Source organism: Scyliorhinus torazame, chromosome 17, assembly GCF_047496885.1.
Source record: "Scyliorhinus torazame isolate Kashiwa2021f chromosome 17, sScyTor2.1, whole genome shotgun sequence".
NCBI lineage: Eukaryota > Metazoa > Chordata > Chondrichthyes > Carcharhiniformes > Scyliorhinidae > Scyliorhinus > Scyliorhinus torazame.
Genome location: NC_092723.1, coordinates 166,648,278 through 166,664,994, shown reverse-complemented (window position 1 = coordinate 166,664,994; position 16,717 = coordinate 166,648,278). Strand labels below are relative to the sequence as shown.

At 43.8% G+C, this 16,717-nt stretch overlaps 1 protein-coding gene across 5 annotated transcripts in view; it reads right to left on the bottom strand.

Annotated features, from left to right (window-relative positions):
• tsc2 (TSC complex subunit 2) overlaps nucleotides 1-16,717 on the bottom strand; it is a 74,217-nt gene that overhangs the window by 32,931 nt on the left and 24,569 nt on the right. For all 5 annotated transcript variants that reach the window (XM_072481585.1, XM_072481587.1, XM_072481588.1 and 2 more), the window contains exons 15-24: nucleotides 16,245-16,400; nucleotides 15,389-15,508; nucleotides 13,057-13,179; nucleotides 11,419-11,525; nucleotides 10,111-10,261; nucleotides 6,769-6,891; nucleotides 4,055-4,189; nucleotides 3,306-3,495; nucleotides 1,017-1,110; nucleotides 620-722 (exon numbers count right to left, since the gene is read on the bottom strand). In XM_072481585.1, the coding sequence (XP_072337686.1) occupies nucleotides 620-722; nucleotides 1,017-1,110; nucleotides 3,306-3,495; nucleotides 4,055-4,189; nucleotides 6,769-6,891; nucleotides 10,111-10,261; nucleotides 11,419-11,525; nucleotides 13,057-13,179; nucleotides 15,389-15,508; nucleotides 16,245-16,400 (1,302 nt within the window). The remainder of the gene's footprint in view (nucleotides 1-619; nucleotides 723-1,016; nucleotides 1,111-3,305; nucleotides 3,496-4,054; nucleotides 4,190-6,768; nucleotides 6,892-10,110; nucleotides 10,262-11,418; nucleotides 11,526-13,056; nucleotides 13,180-15,388; nucleotides 15,509-16,244; nucleotides 16,401-16,717) is intronic.

Sequence of the window (16,717 nt, the reverse complement as noted above, 5' to 3'; positions counted from 1 at the left end):
CAGTGGTTAGCGATGTTGCTTCACAACTCCAGGATCCCAGGTTTGATTCCAAGCTTGGGTCACTGGCTGTGCGGAGTCCGCACATTTTCCCCGTTGTCTGCGTGGGTTTCCTCCGGGTGCTCCAGTTTCCACCCACAATCCAAAGATGTGCAGGTTAGGTGGATTGGCCATGCTAAATTGCCCTTAATGTCCAAAAAGATTAGGTGGGATTATTGGGTTACGGGGTGGAGGTATGGGTTTAAGTAGGGTGCTCTTTACAGGGGCCAGTGCAGACTCGATGGGCCGAATGGCCTCCCACTGCACTGTAAATTCTATGATTCTAATCTTCCCATGCGACCATTGTCGATTGTCATAAACACTCGTCTGGTTCACTAATGTCCTTCAGAGAAGGAAATCTGCCATCCTTACCTGGTCTGGCCTACATGTGGCCCCAGACCCACAGCAATGTTATTGACTCTCAACTGTCCTCCGAAATTACCTCGCAAGCCATTCAATTCAAGAGAAATTAGGGATGGACAACAAACACCCTGCCAACGACGCCCCCATTCCATGAATGAATAAACAAAAATAATCGGCACACTAAGTGAAGGATTAACTTGTAAAGGAACAAGATTCTTACTTTTGTAATGTAACGTACAAAGTCTTTTCGGAACACAAGCCGACAGCGAATGAACCACATGGCTATGACGTGGTGTGCTAGAGACACTATATACTGGTTGAACCTAAGAATGACAGAGTAAAAGCAGTGCTTCTTAAACAGAACGAGCAGTGTGAAATTTCAATTTCCTACGCTGCGTTCTTTGACAGGGATATAACATCCATCTTGGTACCACTGGAGACTATGTCAAGAACTAAACCCAAGTTTACTTGGGGAGTGGCTATTGCAATTGTTTTACATAGATGATATAGGATACCAAATTAAAATTCACACCCGAGAACATGACAAATTTATTTTGTTGCAAAAGACTGAAAATTGCGACTTCTTTAAACAAAATTGAGAAAAGTAAGTCACTTACTTGAAAGGGTTAGTGTAAGGTAATGAGATAGCAAATACACTGACATACTGTTCCGCCACAAAGTTAGCATATAGAGGAGGAAGTCTCACCAAGGCTGGAAGAGAATGCAGATTTTAAAATTCCTTATACAACAGATTTGCATTCGAGACCACAAATATATATTGACACAAGAACTCCGACTGAATTTAGGATTTAAAAAATTTTATTTATTCATTTACGGGATGTGGGTGTCGCTGTTTAGTCCAACATTTATTGCCCATCCCTAGTTACCCTTCAGAATATGATGGTGAGTTGCCCTCTTGAACCACTGCAGTTCCTGAGGTGTAGGTATACCCACAGTGCTGTTAGGGAGGGAGTTCCAGAATGTTGTCCAGTGACAGTGAAGGAACGGCGATATATTTCCAAGTCAGGGTGGAGTGACTTGGAGGGGAACCTCCAGGTGGCGGTGTTCCCAGGTATCTGCTGCTCTTGTCCTTCTAGATGGCAGTGGTCGTGGGTTTTGAAGGTGCTGTCTAAGGAATCTTGATGAGTTACTGTTGTGCATCTTGTAGATGGTACACAAGGCTGCCACTGTTTATCGGTGGTGGAGGGTTTGAATGTTTGTGGTAGGGGGAGCAATCAAGCAGGGCTGCTTTGTCCTGAATGATGTAAAACTTCTCAAGTGTTGTTGAATCTGCACTCACCCAGGCAAGTGGAGAGTATTCTACTGCACTCCTGACTTGTGCCATGTAGATGGTGGACAGGCTTTAGGGGTCAGGAGGTGAGTTACTCGCCGTAGGATTCCTAGCCTTTGATCTGCCCTGATAGCCACAGTATTAAATATGGCTAGTCCAGTTCAGTTTCTGATCAATGCTAACCCCCCAGGATGTTTGAGTATAGCAAATTCAGCAATGGTAATGCCATTGAATGTCAAGGGGCGATGGTTAAATTCTCTCTTGTAGGAGATGATCATTGTCTGGCACTTGTGTGGCGCAAATGTGACTTGACACTTGTCAGCCTGGATATTATTCGGGTCTTGCTGCATTTGGCCATGGACTGCTCATTATTTGAGGAGTCATGATTGGTGCTGAACATTGTGCAGTCATCTGCAAACATCCCCACTTCTGATTTGGTGGGCTGATATCAAACAAGCCACACAACAGGCACCCTAGGGGTACAAGGCAACTTGACGCACTGTCTGTACTGAGCAGCAAGTCACAGGTTAATTGCAGTCAGTGAGAGAAATTCTGCCAGTTTGCCAGATGGGAGTGAACAGTCAAAATAAGATCATAAGAAACAGGAGTGGACCATGTGGGCCCACACGCCTGTTCCGCCATTTAAACAGATCATGGCTGATCTGATCATGGCCTCAACTCCACTTTCCTGCCTGTTCCTCTGCCCATACTCCTCGTCTCCCTTGTAGATCAAAAATGTGTCTATTAGTCTTGAACCTATTCAATGACTTGGTCTGTACTGCTCTCTGGGGTAGAAAATTCCAAACATTAACAACTGTCAGGGAAGAAATTTCTCCACATCTCCATCTTAAATGGAGTCTCCATATTCTATATTCCCCAGGAGGGGAACTTCTGCTGTTCGTCCCCTTCCCAGCAGACAACTGTGGAATGGCACAGCCTGTTGCCTGGAGCAGGGCGGAAGGATTGCAAGAGTTCATGGGTCCATCGGCTCCGAATCTCTGTGCCGTGTCCACAGCCCCCCACACACCCCACATCCAACCCCCCCACACACGCACAAACCATACAAGGTGGCACGGTAACATAGTGGTTAGCACTGTTGTTTCACAGCGCCAGGGACCTGGGTTTGATTCCCGGCTTGGGTCACTGTTTGTGCAGAGACTGCACATTCTCCTAGTGTGTTTCCTCAGAGTGCTCCGGTTTCCCCCCACAACTCCTAAAAGACGTGTTGTTAGGTGAACTGAACATTCTGAATTCTCCCTCAGTGTACCCGAACAGGCACCGGAGTGCGGCGACGAGGGGCTTTTCACAGTAACTTCATTGCAGTGTTAATGGAAGCCTATTTGTGACACTAATTAAGATTACTATTACCCCCATACCCCAAAAATAGCAGGATATGGACAATATCAGTCCTCTAACTGAGACGCTGTTAAACAGGAGGAAGGAAGCAGAGGTAGAAGAGAACAACATTTCAGGAAGGAGGCTTGGGGACATCTGTCTGTCACTTAAGAGTGGCAGCTTTTGCAGCTTAGCAGATCTGCATTATAAAACATTATACCCTCCAATTCATCACTAGTTATATGACAGAAGAACCATAAATGTAACCAAATAATCTTACTTGATAAAAATTCCAGCATGGGGATAGCCATGGTGAGTGTGGCAGAGATGTGTGTCAGTTTGAGAATAATGCCAGGAAGCAGTTTGACCATGATGTCTGGCATCTCGATGATGCACATGGTGAGTGTTACCACACATTGTTTGGCACAACGATAGATCAGCCCAGTATCAAGGCAATGAACAAATTCACGCTGCTCAAAGAACAAAGACGGATCATATTAAAACAACGCATTGCAGTTATTCAGAGATCTTAGCCAGAATGACATTCATCTAGGTCATAAAACCACAATTTTATGAACGCTCGTCCCATCGAATCATTACAGTTAGCACAGAATTACATCAGATTACAGCGGCCTCAAGGACTATTCCAAGTTTCGGGTCTGCTTTAGATAGTCTCAGGTGTTTTCACAGCAGTCTGAGCTACTTATTTGGGAAATAATGACACCACTTGAAAGGAAAACTCAAATTAAATTAAACAAAGTAACAGATGAATCATTGATGCACAATATTTTCTCCATTCTGATACATTCAATGCTCAGATTTCAATACAGGGTGCCCCATTTATCAATTCACCTGCTTGACCATCCATTTTCTACACTGTGATCACGCCCATATCTCATTCTTTGTTTGCATTCCCTCCTTTTGTTCTCTGTACCCGTCCCCCAAAGGTCTGTTTGGTCCAAACAAATTCGGTGTAGAAAGCTGTTGAACCAGAATTCTGCTCTGAATGTTAACTGCATTTTAATTTACCTGTCTAGGCTGGTCCAAGTAAATATGATACGAAGTGATGACCGTCAGCACCGGGACAACTGCCAATTGGACGTCAGTGCGAGAGAAACCGTCGGGTGTATTCCTCAACCTCTCTGCTAGCTGGCGATCCGTCACCTGGAAAGGACAAGCTGTCTGAAATGACTACCGTCTGAGAATTAGCATCCAGCTCAAGAAATTCTTTCACCAAGTACATCAGCTTCCCCCAACACTAACTCAACACAGACAATGCTCAGCTTTACAATGAATGGTAACGTTTATACATTGACATCCTGTTTCGACTTTACGATGACATGCCAGCAAACTGTTGGCTATATTCATAGAGGTCTACAGCACAGAAAAGGCCCTTCAGCCCCTTGCATCTGCGCCGGTCAAAAACCACCACCTAACTATTCTAATCCCATTTTCCAGCACTTGGTCCAGAGCCTTGTATGCCTTAGCATCGCAAGTGCACATCTAAATAGTTCTTAAACATTATGACGGTCTCCGCCTCCTTGTCAGCAAGTTCCAGACTCCCACCATTCTTGTGGGTGAATAGGTTTTTCCTCACAACCCCTCTAAACCTCCTGGCCCTTACCTTAAATCTATGCCCCCACCAAGGGAAAAAGTTTCTTCCTGTCTATTCTATCTATGCCCCTGATTATTTTGTACATCTCAATCATGTCCTCCCCCCCCCCCCCCCCCCACCGCCCCGCCCCCACTCAGTCTCCTCTGCTCGAAGGAAAAGAACCCCAGTCTATCCAATCTCATTACCAAATGTTATGTTCCTTCCTGTTCTACCATTCACAACGACAGGGAGAGCAAATTACTTCTCAGTTATAGGATAGAAGTGTTTTTGAAAGTGTAGAGAATATTATATCATGGCAAATACTGTATTGTAAAGCAATTATACTGAAGCTAGATCTCAAAAACCTTTTAGTATTTAGTGAAAATAGGGTATCGCGCCTTGGTTCAGGAAACAACCGCTCCCAATTGTTCCAATGGGAAGTTCCAACTTACAATGTTTCGACTTACAACACGGTTTTCGGGAACCAATTGTGTTGTCCGTCCGAGGGCTGCCTGTACCAGGAGATTCAGTCTACGTTAAACATCAGCAGTTAAAGCAGGAGGTATAATATGAGAAAGGTTGGAGACTACCTGACCCCTGGCAATGTTCCTCTGAGATTGGTTGAAGCACATTGTGGGACAAAACAGAGGGCAGCTGATGAGTACTGCCTTCTTCTGTGGAACTCTCAACCAAACGTTTTCATAAGAAAATGAAAGTGTGGCAAAGCGTAGATGACCACATTCTGGTTTTCTTTTTTACAGTTAGCATGGGTACAGAGAACAGAGCAAAATGGGTTTATGCTGTGTGGAGATCAGAATGAATCCCTTGTACTTCAGTAAGTTTATCCAATACAAGTTTCAGCATATTCCAGTCTGTATCCTTTAGGGGATTAACCCTAACATTGGAATGCCTAATATCACATTTACAATTATAGGAGAGCAATGCCTTCATGCCTGAAATATGCAACAAATGAGATCTTCAGAGCTAAATCCAAAATTAATCTCCTAATTAATGTTGAATTTACATAATTTGCTTCCTATAATCTATTGAGCATGGGGGGTAAATTTCCCCAGACAGCTCAGCATTATCCAGTGTTACACTCTGCAAAAGGACTGAAGTTAATATTGCAGGCTAGCACTGAGGTGGCCGCTATCAGCTGATGCTGTGTTACAAATGGTTTCAGCAAACTTCTGGTAAGGTTGGGAAAAAAAACTAAAGCCAGACACCGCTCCAGCTTCTAATCGCAAATCAATGGCCCAGAGTGAACAAATGCCGATATTGATTGGAGGCAGGAACGGGGTTGGCTTTAAAAAGCTCTTTGAGCCCCCCCCCCCACCCCCTCCCATGGGCGCCTTGGTTCCTTGCTACTTCTATCTATGGCTACTTGCAGTTGCTATCTAGCCCATAAAAGGAACAACACTTACTCACTCTTCCAACTTCTTCCATCGGCAGGAGATACAGAACTCTGAGAACACGCACGAACAGACTCAAAAACAGCTTCTTCCCCACTGTCACCAGACTCCTAAATGACCCTCTTATGGACTGACTTCATTAACACTACACCCTGTATGCTTCATCCGATGCCAGTGCTTATGTAGTTACATTGTATATGTTGTGTTGCCCTATTATGTATTTTCTTTTATTCCCTTTTCTTCTCATGTACTTAATGATCTGTTGAGCTGCTCGCAGAAAAATACTTTTCACTGTACCTCGGTACACGTGACGATAAACAAATCCAATCCAATCCAAAGATACGGGAGAGCTGCCTGCTCCAGTGGAACCCCCAACCTGAGCAAGATTCCATAGGAAAGATACAAAAAATTATGGGGGACAAGGCAGCACAGTGGTTAGCACTGTTGGTTCACAGCATCAGGGTCCCAGGTTTGATTCCCGGCTTGGGTCACTGTCTCCCTGTGTCTGCGTGGGTTTCCTCCACATGCTTGGTTTCCTCCCACAAGTTCCGAAAGTCGTGCTGGTAGGTAATTTGGACATTCTGAATTCTCCCTCAGTGTATCTGAACAGGCGCCGGAATGTGGCGACTAGAGGTTTTTCACTGTAACTGCATTGCATTGTAAGCCTACTCTTGACAATAAGGATTATTATTATATTACAAAAAGGGTACATCACAGATGAATTATTTTTACTTTACCATGGTACAGAGGGCAGTGCAGAGTTGGTCGATGCTGCATGGAGAGGTCAGAATCAGCCCCTTATACTTGAGCAATTCAGGTAGTTTATCCAAAACAAGTTTCAGTACCTTCCAGTCTGTCTCCTTTTATAACACAAAAAAAGAGGAAAAGATGAATCGAAATCAACATCATCAAATTGTGATTGCAACAAAGACATTCCACCATCCCAAGCATTTGATGGTTTTTGCAGCACCCTCAACAAGATTCCAGCAAAGTTCAATTGAAATATAACTGAGCAACTGAACTTTTTTTGTTTTTTTAAAGTTGTTCACAATTTTGAAGAATCTTGATAGGGTGGATGAAGAGACGAAACTCTTTCCATTGACGGGAGTGGTCACTGACCAAGGAACGCAGGGTTAGGATAATTGACATAGGAATCAGCAGGAAGCTGAGGAAAAAGGTTGAAACACACAGTGAGCTGGGACAACCAATGAACAATGGAAGTGTATTCAATAGTAACTTGCAATTGAGAACTGGATAGATATTAGCAGGGGGAAAATTCAGGGCTTTGGAGAAAAAGAGTGGTAGGGTATTAGATGTTTCTTTCAAAAAGCCAAGAGAGTCATAGTGACACCAGGTTCATTAAATCTCCAATTAAATGTTGGGAAGACTGATGACATTGTTCCAAACTCCGTTTCCCAGCCACTGACTCATAGAATTTACAGTGCAGAAGGAGGCCATTCTGCCCATCGCGTCTGCACCGGCTCTTGGAAAGAGCACCCGACCCAAGGTCAACACCTCCACCCTATCCCCACAACCCAGAAACCCCACCCAACACTAAGGCCAATTTTGGACACTAAGGGCAATTTATCATGGCCAATCCACCTAACCTGCACATCTTTGGACTGTGGGAGGAAACCGGAGCACCCGGAGGAAACCCACGCACACACGGGGAGAATATGCAGACTCCGCACAGACGGTGACCCAAGCCGGAATCGAACTTCCCTCTTCCTGACAGCTGTATGAGATTAAGCCAATTTGCTCACAACCTTGGCGTCACATTTAATCACGAGGTGAGCTTCCAATTTCATGTTCGCCCCCATCACGAAGGATGACTATCTCCATAACATTGCCCGACTTTGCCCATCTCAACAAATTCACTGCTGAAACACTCACTCATGCCTCATTATCTGTCGGCTTTACTATTTCAATGCACTTTGACTGCTCTTCCTCATTTGCTCCTTTGTAAGCCTGAGGTAATCCAAACACTGCTGCCTGTAATTTAACCTCGCAGCCAGTAAGTCCCGCTGCCCTATCACCCCACTGCTCACTGACCTACATGGTTCCTAGTCAAGCAGCTTTGCAACTTTAAAATTCTCATCATGGTTTTCAAATTCCCCCATGGCCTCACCCCCTCCCCATATCTGTGATCGCCCCCTAGCTCCACGACTCTCGATATTTGCCCTCATCTAATTCAGGCCCCAAATTTTAATTGCTACACTAATCGGTGGCAATGCCTTCAGTTGCCTAGACCGCAAGTTCTGGAATACCCGCCCTAAACATCTCCTCTTTTCTATCCCACTTTCCTCCTTAAATACATTTCTAAAAACCTATCCCCGGTCAAGCTTTTGGTGATCTGACCTAATATCTCCGTATGTGGTTTGGTGTCATAAGGTGCTCCAGTGAAGCACCTTTGTCACATGAGAGTTTCCAAATTCCATTCCTAAAAACACACTTTAAAACCTTCTCTCATTAGAATGCTTTCCCTTAGCAATTTGCAGTCCAAAATCCAGTCCAGGTTTTCCAAATGACATTTTTAAACAAAGCTTCTCATAGAATTCCTACAGTGCAGAAGGAGGCTATTCGGCCCATCACGTTTGCACCGACATTTTGAATGACCTACCCATTTAGACTCCCCCTTCTACCCTGCCCTATCCCAACAACCCTATAACCTAACCTGCGCATCCTGGACACTAAAGGGGCAATTTAACATGGACAATTTAACGTGGCCTAATCTGCACATCTTTGGACTGTGGGAGGAAACCGCAGCACCCAGAGGACACCCATGCGGACATGGGGTGAACGTGCAAGCTCCACACACACAGTGACCCAAGGTCAGAATTGAACTCGGGTCACTGGCGCTGTGATGCAACAGTGCTAACCACTGTGCCACCAACTCCACTTTTAACAACGAATCCAATCCATGACTTTACACCACCCCCTTTAGGATTTCTTTCCCTTGGCTGCCATACAAACTGTGCAGAATTACTTCAACTCTCAACCTGTATTAAAATGGCATCAAATGTTTGATTTATCGCTGAAGTCTGCTGTTTCACTTTAAATCTGGTTACTGCAATTGCCTCTTTAACTAAGAACCCTTTGTTTACTCTTCCTTCAATTCTTCTGAACAATACCTTGGACACTGTTCTCTTAACTCCACTCATATTAAAGGTGGGCTGTTTAGCACGGGGCTAAAGAGCTTGCTTTGAAAGCAGACCAACGCAAGCCAGCAGCACGGTTCAATTCCTGTACCAGCCTCCCCGAACAGGTACCGGAATGTGGCGACTAGGGGCTTTTCACAGTAACTTCATTTGAAGGCGACTTGTGACAATAAGCGATTTTCATTTCATTTCATTTCATTTCATTCTTTCTGCGACAATTCCCTGGGCTGCATATTGTTCCTTAGGAAGCCTGTATCGTTGCAACTCCCTTGTCCTCGCCAGTTTCTCCTGGCAGGTTTGAGAGATGTTCACTTCCCGATGTTCAGTCCAACTGCAATATATCCCGCTAAAACTTAAAAAGGTTTTCTACATTACAAGGGCCTCGGGTTTGAGCAACGGCAATATGCTTTTCCCTTATATTTATTTTTCATGCCGTAACCCTCTGTAAGCACAACAGAATCACAGTTGGAATCGAAACAAAACCCCACATATATACAAACACCTGTGACCAGTATCAATCTAACTATAGGTTTTGCCCTTCCAGGCACAGAAACATTAAATTAATCCTACTTAAAACTATACCTTATTTCTAATATTTACCAATCCAAATATAAATCCCTTAAAGCTACCTTTTTTGTGAACACTATATGTTCTGTGGCACACAACAGTTGCAAGCAGTATGGAAATGGTGCAACATGGATTGAAAGCATTCAGATGAACAAACACGAGATAGATTTCACTCAATGTATCATTTGGAAGAGTGAAACAGGAGGAGAAAGTGAGAGGTGCTTTGGCAAACACTTGCTCTACAAAAATTAGCAAGGGGCTTTGACCTGTAGAAGGAACAAGCCTGATGGAGGATAAAAAAGGTACTTTTTAATTTCTCATATTCGTGTTATGGTATATAATCTTTTTACTTACATGTTCGAGACACTGGAGAAGTGCAGCGAAGGCCAGGGAGAAAGGTAAATAACCCATGCGAATGGTTGTACTCGGAGCTGCTGCAGGACTCCCCGCTGGCGGAGAAACTGTACCTTGTCCTTTCTTCTCAGCACTTCTCTTCTCAGACTCACTACAACAAAATTTAATACAGGGAATGTCGGAAATTTGAAATTACGTATTGTTCCTACATGCTGGAAGACTGCCTGAGCAAGTCAAGTGGCTGTGGCAATGTGTACTCCGGTCCCTTGCCAATTATACATATTTGAAGGCATTAACTTAATATAACTAGAAAGTTACATCAGTGTCAGCTTTCATTTCATGTCTTAAGAGCCAAATTCAAGTAGCTAAAGCGCAAAACGTGAAATCGAGTGCCGATTAATTCAGTGAAATGTTCACGTCCAATGTCAATATCACGTAACCTGGAACTGCCAACAGAATCTGGAACTTTCGTCTCCTCGAGGGTTGTGGATGCTGGATCAGTTGAAACTTTCAAGACGCAAGACCGATAGAAGTGCCCAGGACAAGGAGCAAAGCCCAGTACATGGCGTTGAGATAGAAATCAAGCACAATCCAACAGAATTGTGCAACAGGCTCGAGGGGCTGAATGGTTTATTCCTGATCCTATGGGCTGTATTTTGAAGGCGGGTTTGGGGGATTCGGCCAGTAGCCTACACGACTGTAACCAGCTCACCCTATCTCTGTAAACATGCTACGGGCCGGCTCCAGTGGTTCATCATGGGGCTTCCACACCTCCCCCTTCCCGCCATAGCTCAGTAGCGAGCGCTGCCAGAAAAGCAGGAAAGAGATCGAGGATGATGATGGCTGCCCCAGAAAGGTAAAAGGTAAATCACGGGGTTTTAAGAGTAGGAAAGGATCAGATCCCAGGGTGGGGGCTGGGTTTTGAAAGGGGGGTGGAGGTGACATCTTGAGAGAGGTGCCCCCTGATGAGCGCAGGGAATTTCTTAAATCGGGGTGCCTCCCTTTTTTGTCTATGCCTTAAAAAGAACGGCCTGCCCACTCCAACCGTAATTTGCCGTGCCTATCATATTATTCAGGTCAGTAGGCTTGTTAACAAGCCAAATTGACCTTTAATTATGGTGGGACCATCTAGTGTAAATATGAGGGTCAGCTCGGGGTTGGGCCAACATATGTTACGTGTGCTCCCCCCCCCCCCCGTCGAGAACATGAGGAGATATATAAATTCCAGCCCAATGTGCAGATGTCAGAGCTACAAATTCCAAAGGATGGATTGAATGAAAGAGGAAACAGAAAGCAAAGATTGTCTACCTGCTTCCGCAGAGACAATATGGGCTGAATCTCACAATCCTCTCCTTATTTGGCACTCCAATGCGGAAGAGAGAGTCAACTCGAAGATGCAGAAAAAAATTGAATACCTGCGAAAACAATTGTGTGCTAGTTACCATGACAATGACTGCTCTATTACACTCATTCATACCCTGTTGTTGGCTTTTCTATGACATTGAAAAATGGTGGATGATCTAGATTTTGATTGAATTATTCAACTTTCTTCCAAAAACATTGTATACTTACTGGATGCAAAGCAATAGTCAGAATGTGGGCACATTTCTGAATGTGCATTGCTTAACAACCCCAATTTCAGATCTCTAACTCAAGCAGTTTTGGTCTATTAAAAAAAAATGAATTCCAGCTCACTAAACGTATTTGCTTTAAGATATTCAAATTCAGGACTTCAATCTAAAATGCCGGGCATATCACTGCTTTTAAAAAGTTGTGAATTACAGAATTACATTGTCACTGTGCTCCATGCGAGCGGCATGATTTTATCATGTTGACAATGAGAGGAGAGAGAAGACCACTACAATAATCAAGCAGCAGACTCCAAGTTGGAAGCAAACTCTACAGAGCAATGAGCCAATTATACTAGCCACTTGTAGAACTGAACACAAGGTACAATGGCCAATAATGCCAAGTTCAGTATATTATGGTCATGAGCTGAAAGACAGGATTAAATTGGAATCATTTATAAGTAACTCAGATTACACTCAGCTACGTTTAGTGTCAGTTCTCTTCAGAAAATGCTCTGACACAGATGCTTTCACTGAATCAAACGGCTTGCTAAATTTTGTCCAATAACGCTCCTGTGAACTCCTCTGATACTACATGTTAAGCGGCCCTATACAAATGCAGGTTGATGCTGTAGACATTTCAGTCTTTTACCACCGTAATATGATAGCCACGAGTCTTGGAATGCCACACTTTACTGAAACACTGAGCAGGTTTTCATAACAAAATAAGTTTGAAGACAGGGCTTTCCTTTTAAAATAATTACAGGAAGGATGTGGAGGCTTTGGAGCGGGTGCAGAGGAGATTTACCAGGATGTTGCCTGGTATGGAGGGAAAATCTTATGAGGAAAGGCTGATGGACTTGAGGTTGTTTTCGTTGGAGAGAAGAAGGTTAAGAGGAGACTTAATAGAGGCATACAAAATGATCAGGGGGTTGGATAGGGTGGACAGTGAGAGCCTTCTCCCGCGGATGGATATGGCTGGCACGAGGGGACATAACTTTAAACTGAGGGGTAATAGATATAGGACAGAGGTCAGAGGTAGGTTCTTTACGCAAAGAGTAGTGAGGCCGTGGAATGCCCTACCTGCTACAGTAGTGAACTCGCCAACATTGAGGGCATTTAAAAGTTTATTGGATAAACATATGGATGATAATGGCATAGTGTAGGTTAGATGGCTTTTGTTTTGGTGCAACATCGTGGGCCGAAGGGCCTGTACTGCGCTGTATCGTTCTATGTTCTATGTTCTAATTGATGGATTTTAGTCAGAAAGTCCATACAAAGATAATTTGTATTTTTAACCAACATATAAACTGGAGTATAAAATGGGTTATAGTTGGAACTGCAAGTTGGCTCTGAAATATAGTGAGATTTCACCTACCTTTAGGCGTATACTGCTTGCGATGGAAGATGTGTACATTTGCTGGTAGTGCGACTGTATATGACTTATCAGAAGCTCATATGCCCGACTTGCGTGACTGGCAGGTAAACTGTATAATTTGGTCTGGCAAGAAAGATGTGTTAACACTTTCAGTATGAACTGTCGAAACTAATGTAAACAGTAGACACACTTACAGTATAGAGTGCTGCACTGTCAAAGGTGCCATCTATCAGATGAGATGTTCAATGCTTGCCCTGCCGGGGAGAAGTAATTTTTCCCACTGTTGGAAGAGGCATGGGGGAGTTTTCCTTAGTGTCCTGACTAACATTTATCACCCAGCCAACAACCGAAACAGCTGATATGGTCATTTGTCAAATTGTTTTATTGAGAGACTTTGGGGTACAAAATGGCTGCCATGTCTCCGCCATTACAACAGTGACTACCACACTTCTAAAGTGTTTCATTGGTTATTAACTATTTTGGGATGTTCAAAAGTCATGAAAGGCATCATATAAAAGCAAGTTCATTCTTTGTGCTCCATGGGGCTAGGCAGTTACTTTTGTTTGTTTACACTGGAGGATCTGAGGGGGTGTATATGTTTGCTTTGTGTTAACTCGGGGTGTTAATTTATTATTTATGTATAGGGGGGAGGGGGGCACGGGGGTTGTTTTACTTTGTTCTGTATTTAATTTTATTGGGTTTCTTTTTCATTCTGTTGTTGATATTTTGTGAAAACCCTAATAAAAATTATAGATGTACAACAGGACCTGGGTGTTCTTGTCAATAAGCCATTGAAAGCTAACATACTGGTGCAGCAAGCAATTAGAAGGGAAAATGGTATGTTAGCCTTTATCACAAGGGAATGTGAATACAGGAGTAGCAAAGTCTTCCTTAAATTGTATAGAACTTTAGTAAGACCACACATGCTGGAGTACTGTATGCAGTTTTAGTCCCCTTGCCCAGGAAGGGTATCATTGTCAAAGGAGCGCAGCAAAGGTTCACCAAGTTTGTTACCAGGATAGCAGCACTGTTCTATGGAGAGAGATTGGGAGAGAGAGTTCCAAAGAATGAGGGGTAAGCTTATTGAAACCTACAAAACACTTAATAGGGTAGAAGCAGGTAAGATGTTTCCCCTGGTTGGAGAGTCTAGAACCGGGACACAATTTCAAAATCAGGGGGAATCCACCGAGACTTAGCACTGGGGCGGCACGGCGGTTAGCACTACTGCCTCACAGCGCCAGGGACCCGGGTTCAATTCCAGCCTCGGGTGACTGCGTGGAGTCTGCACATTCGCCCAGTGTCCTCGTGGGTTTCCTCCGGGTGCTCCGGTTTCCTCCCACAGTCCAAAAGATGTGCATGTTAGGTGGGGTTTACAGGGTTAAGGGGAAAGGACGGGAGTGTGGGCCTAGGTAGGGTGCTCTTTCAGAGGGTTGGTGCAGACTTGATGGGCCAAATGGCCTTTTTTTTGCACTGTAGGGATTCTCGGAGGAGAAATGGTTTTACTCAGAGGGTTATGAATCTTTGGATTCTCTACCAGAGGGGCCAGTGGAAGCTCAGACATTTGAGTTTGTTTAAAATAGAGATTGACAGATTTCAAAATATCAATGATATAAAGGGGCGTGGTGATAGTGTGGGGGAAAAGGCATTGAAGTGGATGGTCAGCCATGAATCTAACTGGATGGCGGAGCAGGATCGAGGGGCTGAATACAGCTATGCTCCTAATGTGGCATGGCCGGTGTTTCGAACTTCTCTCAGAGTTCAATGTAAAGAAAATGTATTGTTCACCCGACCGAAAACAAAGATATTTGCTGCACTACCATTGAATATATAATAATCATAGTTTAAGAGCGTACAGAATGGGAAAATCAATTAACTTTGTAATGAGGGGCTCATAAGCCATGCTGGAGGTGCCATCTGCTGGTTGTCGAAGCCCTGACAGAATTCCTGGATCTAGCTGAAAGCAAACATTCAAAACTTAAATTGTCCGAAGTTAGAAAGTTCAATGAAGTGAAACAGCATAGTGAGGCTTAATTAGGACATCAGAAATGTTAGGCATATAAATGAAGGCACAAACTCTGCTCGAGGAATTGTACAACCCAGGATGACAGTGTGCAATCTTGTGATGCATACTGACTGTGCCTGGAGCACTGAAGTGAAATTGTTACCAATCAGATTCCTACTTTAATGGTGAGCAGTCACCGAGGGAACACTGCCATTTTAAAACGGGGATCTATGGGAGAGATTTGTCCATTAACTTAACTCTGAAGATGGCAAAACTGCACATTTCGAAAGGGCAAGCGCAATATAACCTCGCAGAAGATTGATGTTTAACCTGCAGAATCTCCAATAGGCCCAAGACAGCCGTCTTCACATCCTCCAGCGGCGATTCATATAGAAAATCACTCTCCACAGCTTCCACAACCGGTGGATCAATCAAAGGCCGATTCACAACCTTTTTAAAAAAGGCAGACGCATTTTAATACGTAGAGACACACAAAATTGTACATTAAAAACAAATTTTAAAACCCTAAAAGGTTGCAATTTGTCCCCAGGTTTATCGACCCACGCTTGATTATTTGGTTTCAATATAACGGATCAAAGCTAATGAGGTGCAATTTCAATAGACACAAATTCTCGTAATACACATGACAATTGAGTCGATCACCATATGGCAGGTCTGCACCATGCGACCATTGAGTGCACGATTTTGCTTTAGAAACAATTTTTTTAAATTTCAAAGCAATGGCAGGGGGTACACAGCTCAATATTCTGTACACCCAATCACAAACTTAAAACTAAATGGGGATTCATTAATAAAAAGAATCTCACTACATTGATGCAGGCCCCAACCCCTGGCAATGCCAATCTGGCACTGCCAACCTTGCAGTTCCCCAGGCACCCTGGTGCCAGCATATTACCCTGCCCTGGCCCCAATGGCTTGCGTGACTCTCCATCACCACATTTGTGTAAACCAGTGCTAAACAGCGCCGGGTTGAGGCCTCGCAGGCCAAGCTATTGACTCTCAGGCGCCCGGATATTTAAATATGAGCCGTATAATCTGGATCACATCCAGCGATCGACCCGGACCCCAGTTTGGGGCTCTCCCGGGATTCACCCATTCTGCCCGGCATGGTTGAATCGCGTCTGTAATCTTTATTTTGTATTAATTCTACCTACAGTACCAATACCTTTTCTATAATGTCCAAGAGATTATTAAATTGAGGGGTATTGCAGTCCTCTGCTAAGTCCACCAGTAGCTGTGAGGCCAATCTTCGTACCATATGATCTTTGTCATCTGCAATGTGCCCTAGCTGGGGGATCACTATAGCTTCAATCAGCTCCTCCTATAAAAAAAGGGGACAGTACTTGCCTTGACTTATCAAGCAACCCACAAGAAACTGTACACTTTCAGCATTTTTCTTTAATTACAAACATTTTTCCAGAAAATATCCAAATTTAAACTCAATTTATCAGACATTTGTAGCTCAAAGTTCCCCTTTCTCCAATTTAAATGACACTATAGCTTGTCAAAGTAATTCAGGCACTTTATTGGAAAACTTTTCAGTGATCTTTGGGCAAGGGGACAACCCATTCCAGGGCTCCACCACTGCAAGAGGAGGTAGCAGTGTACAGTCTGGATTGTTTTCATGCTCTCAACCCA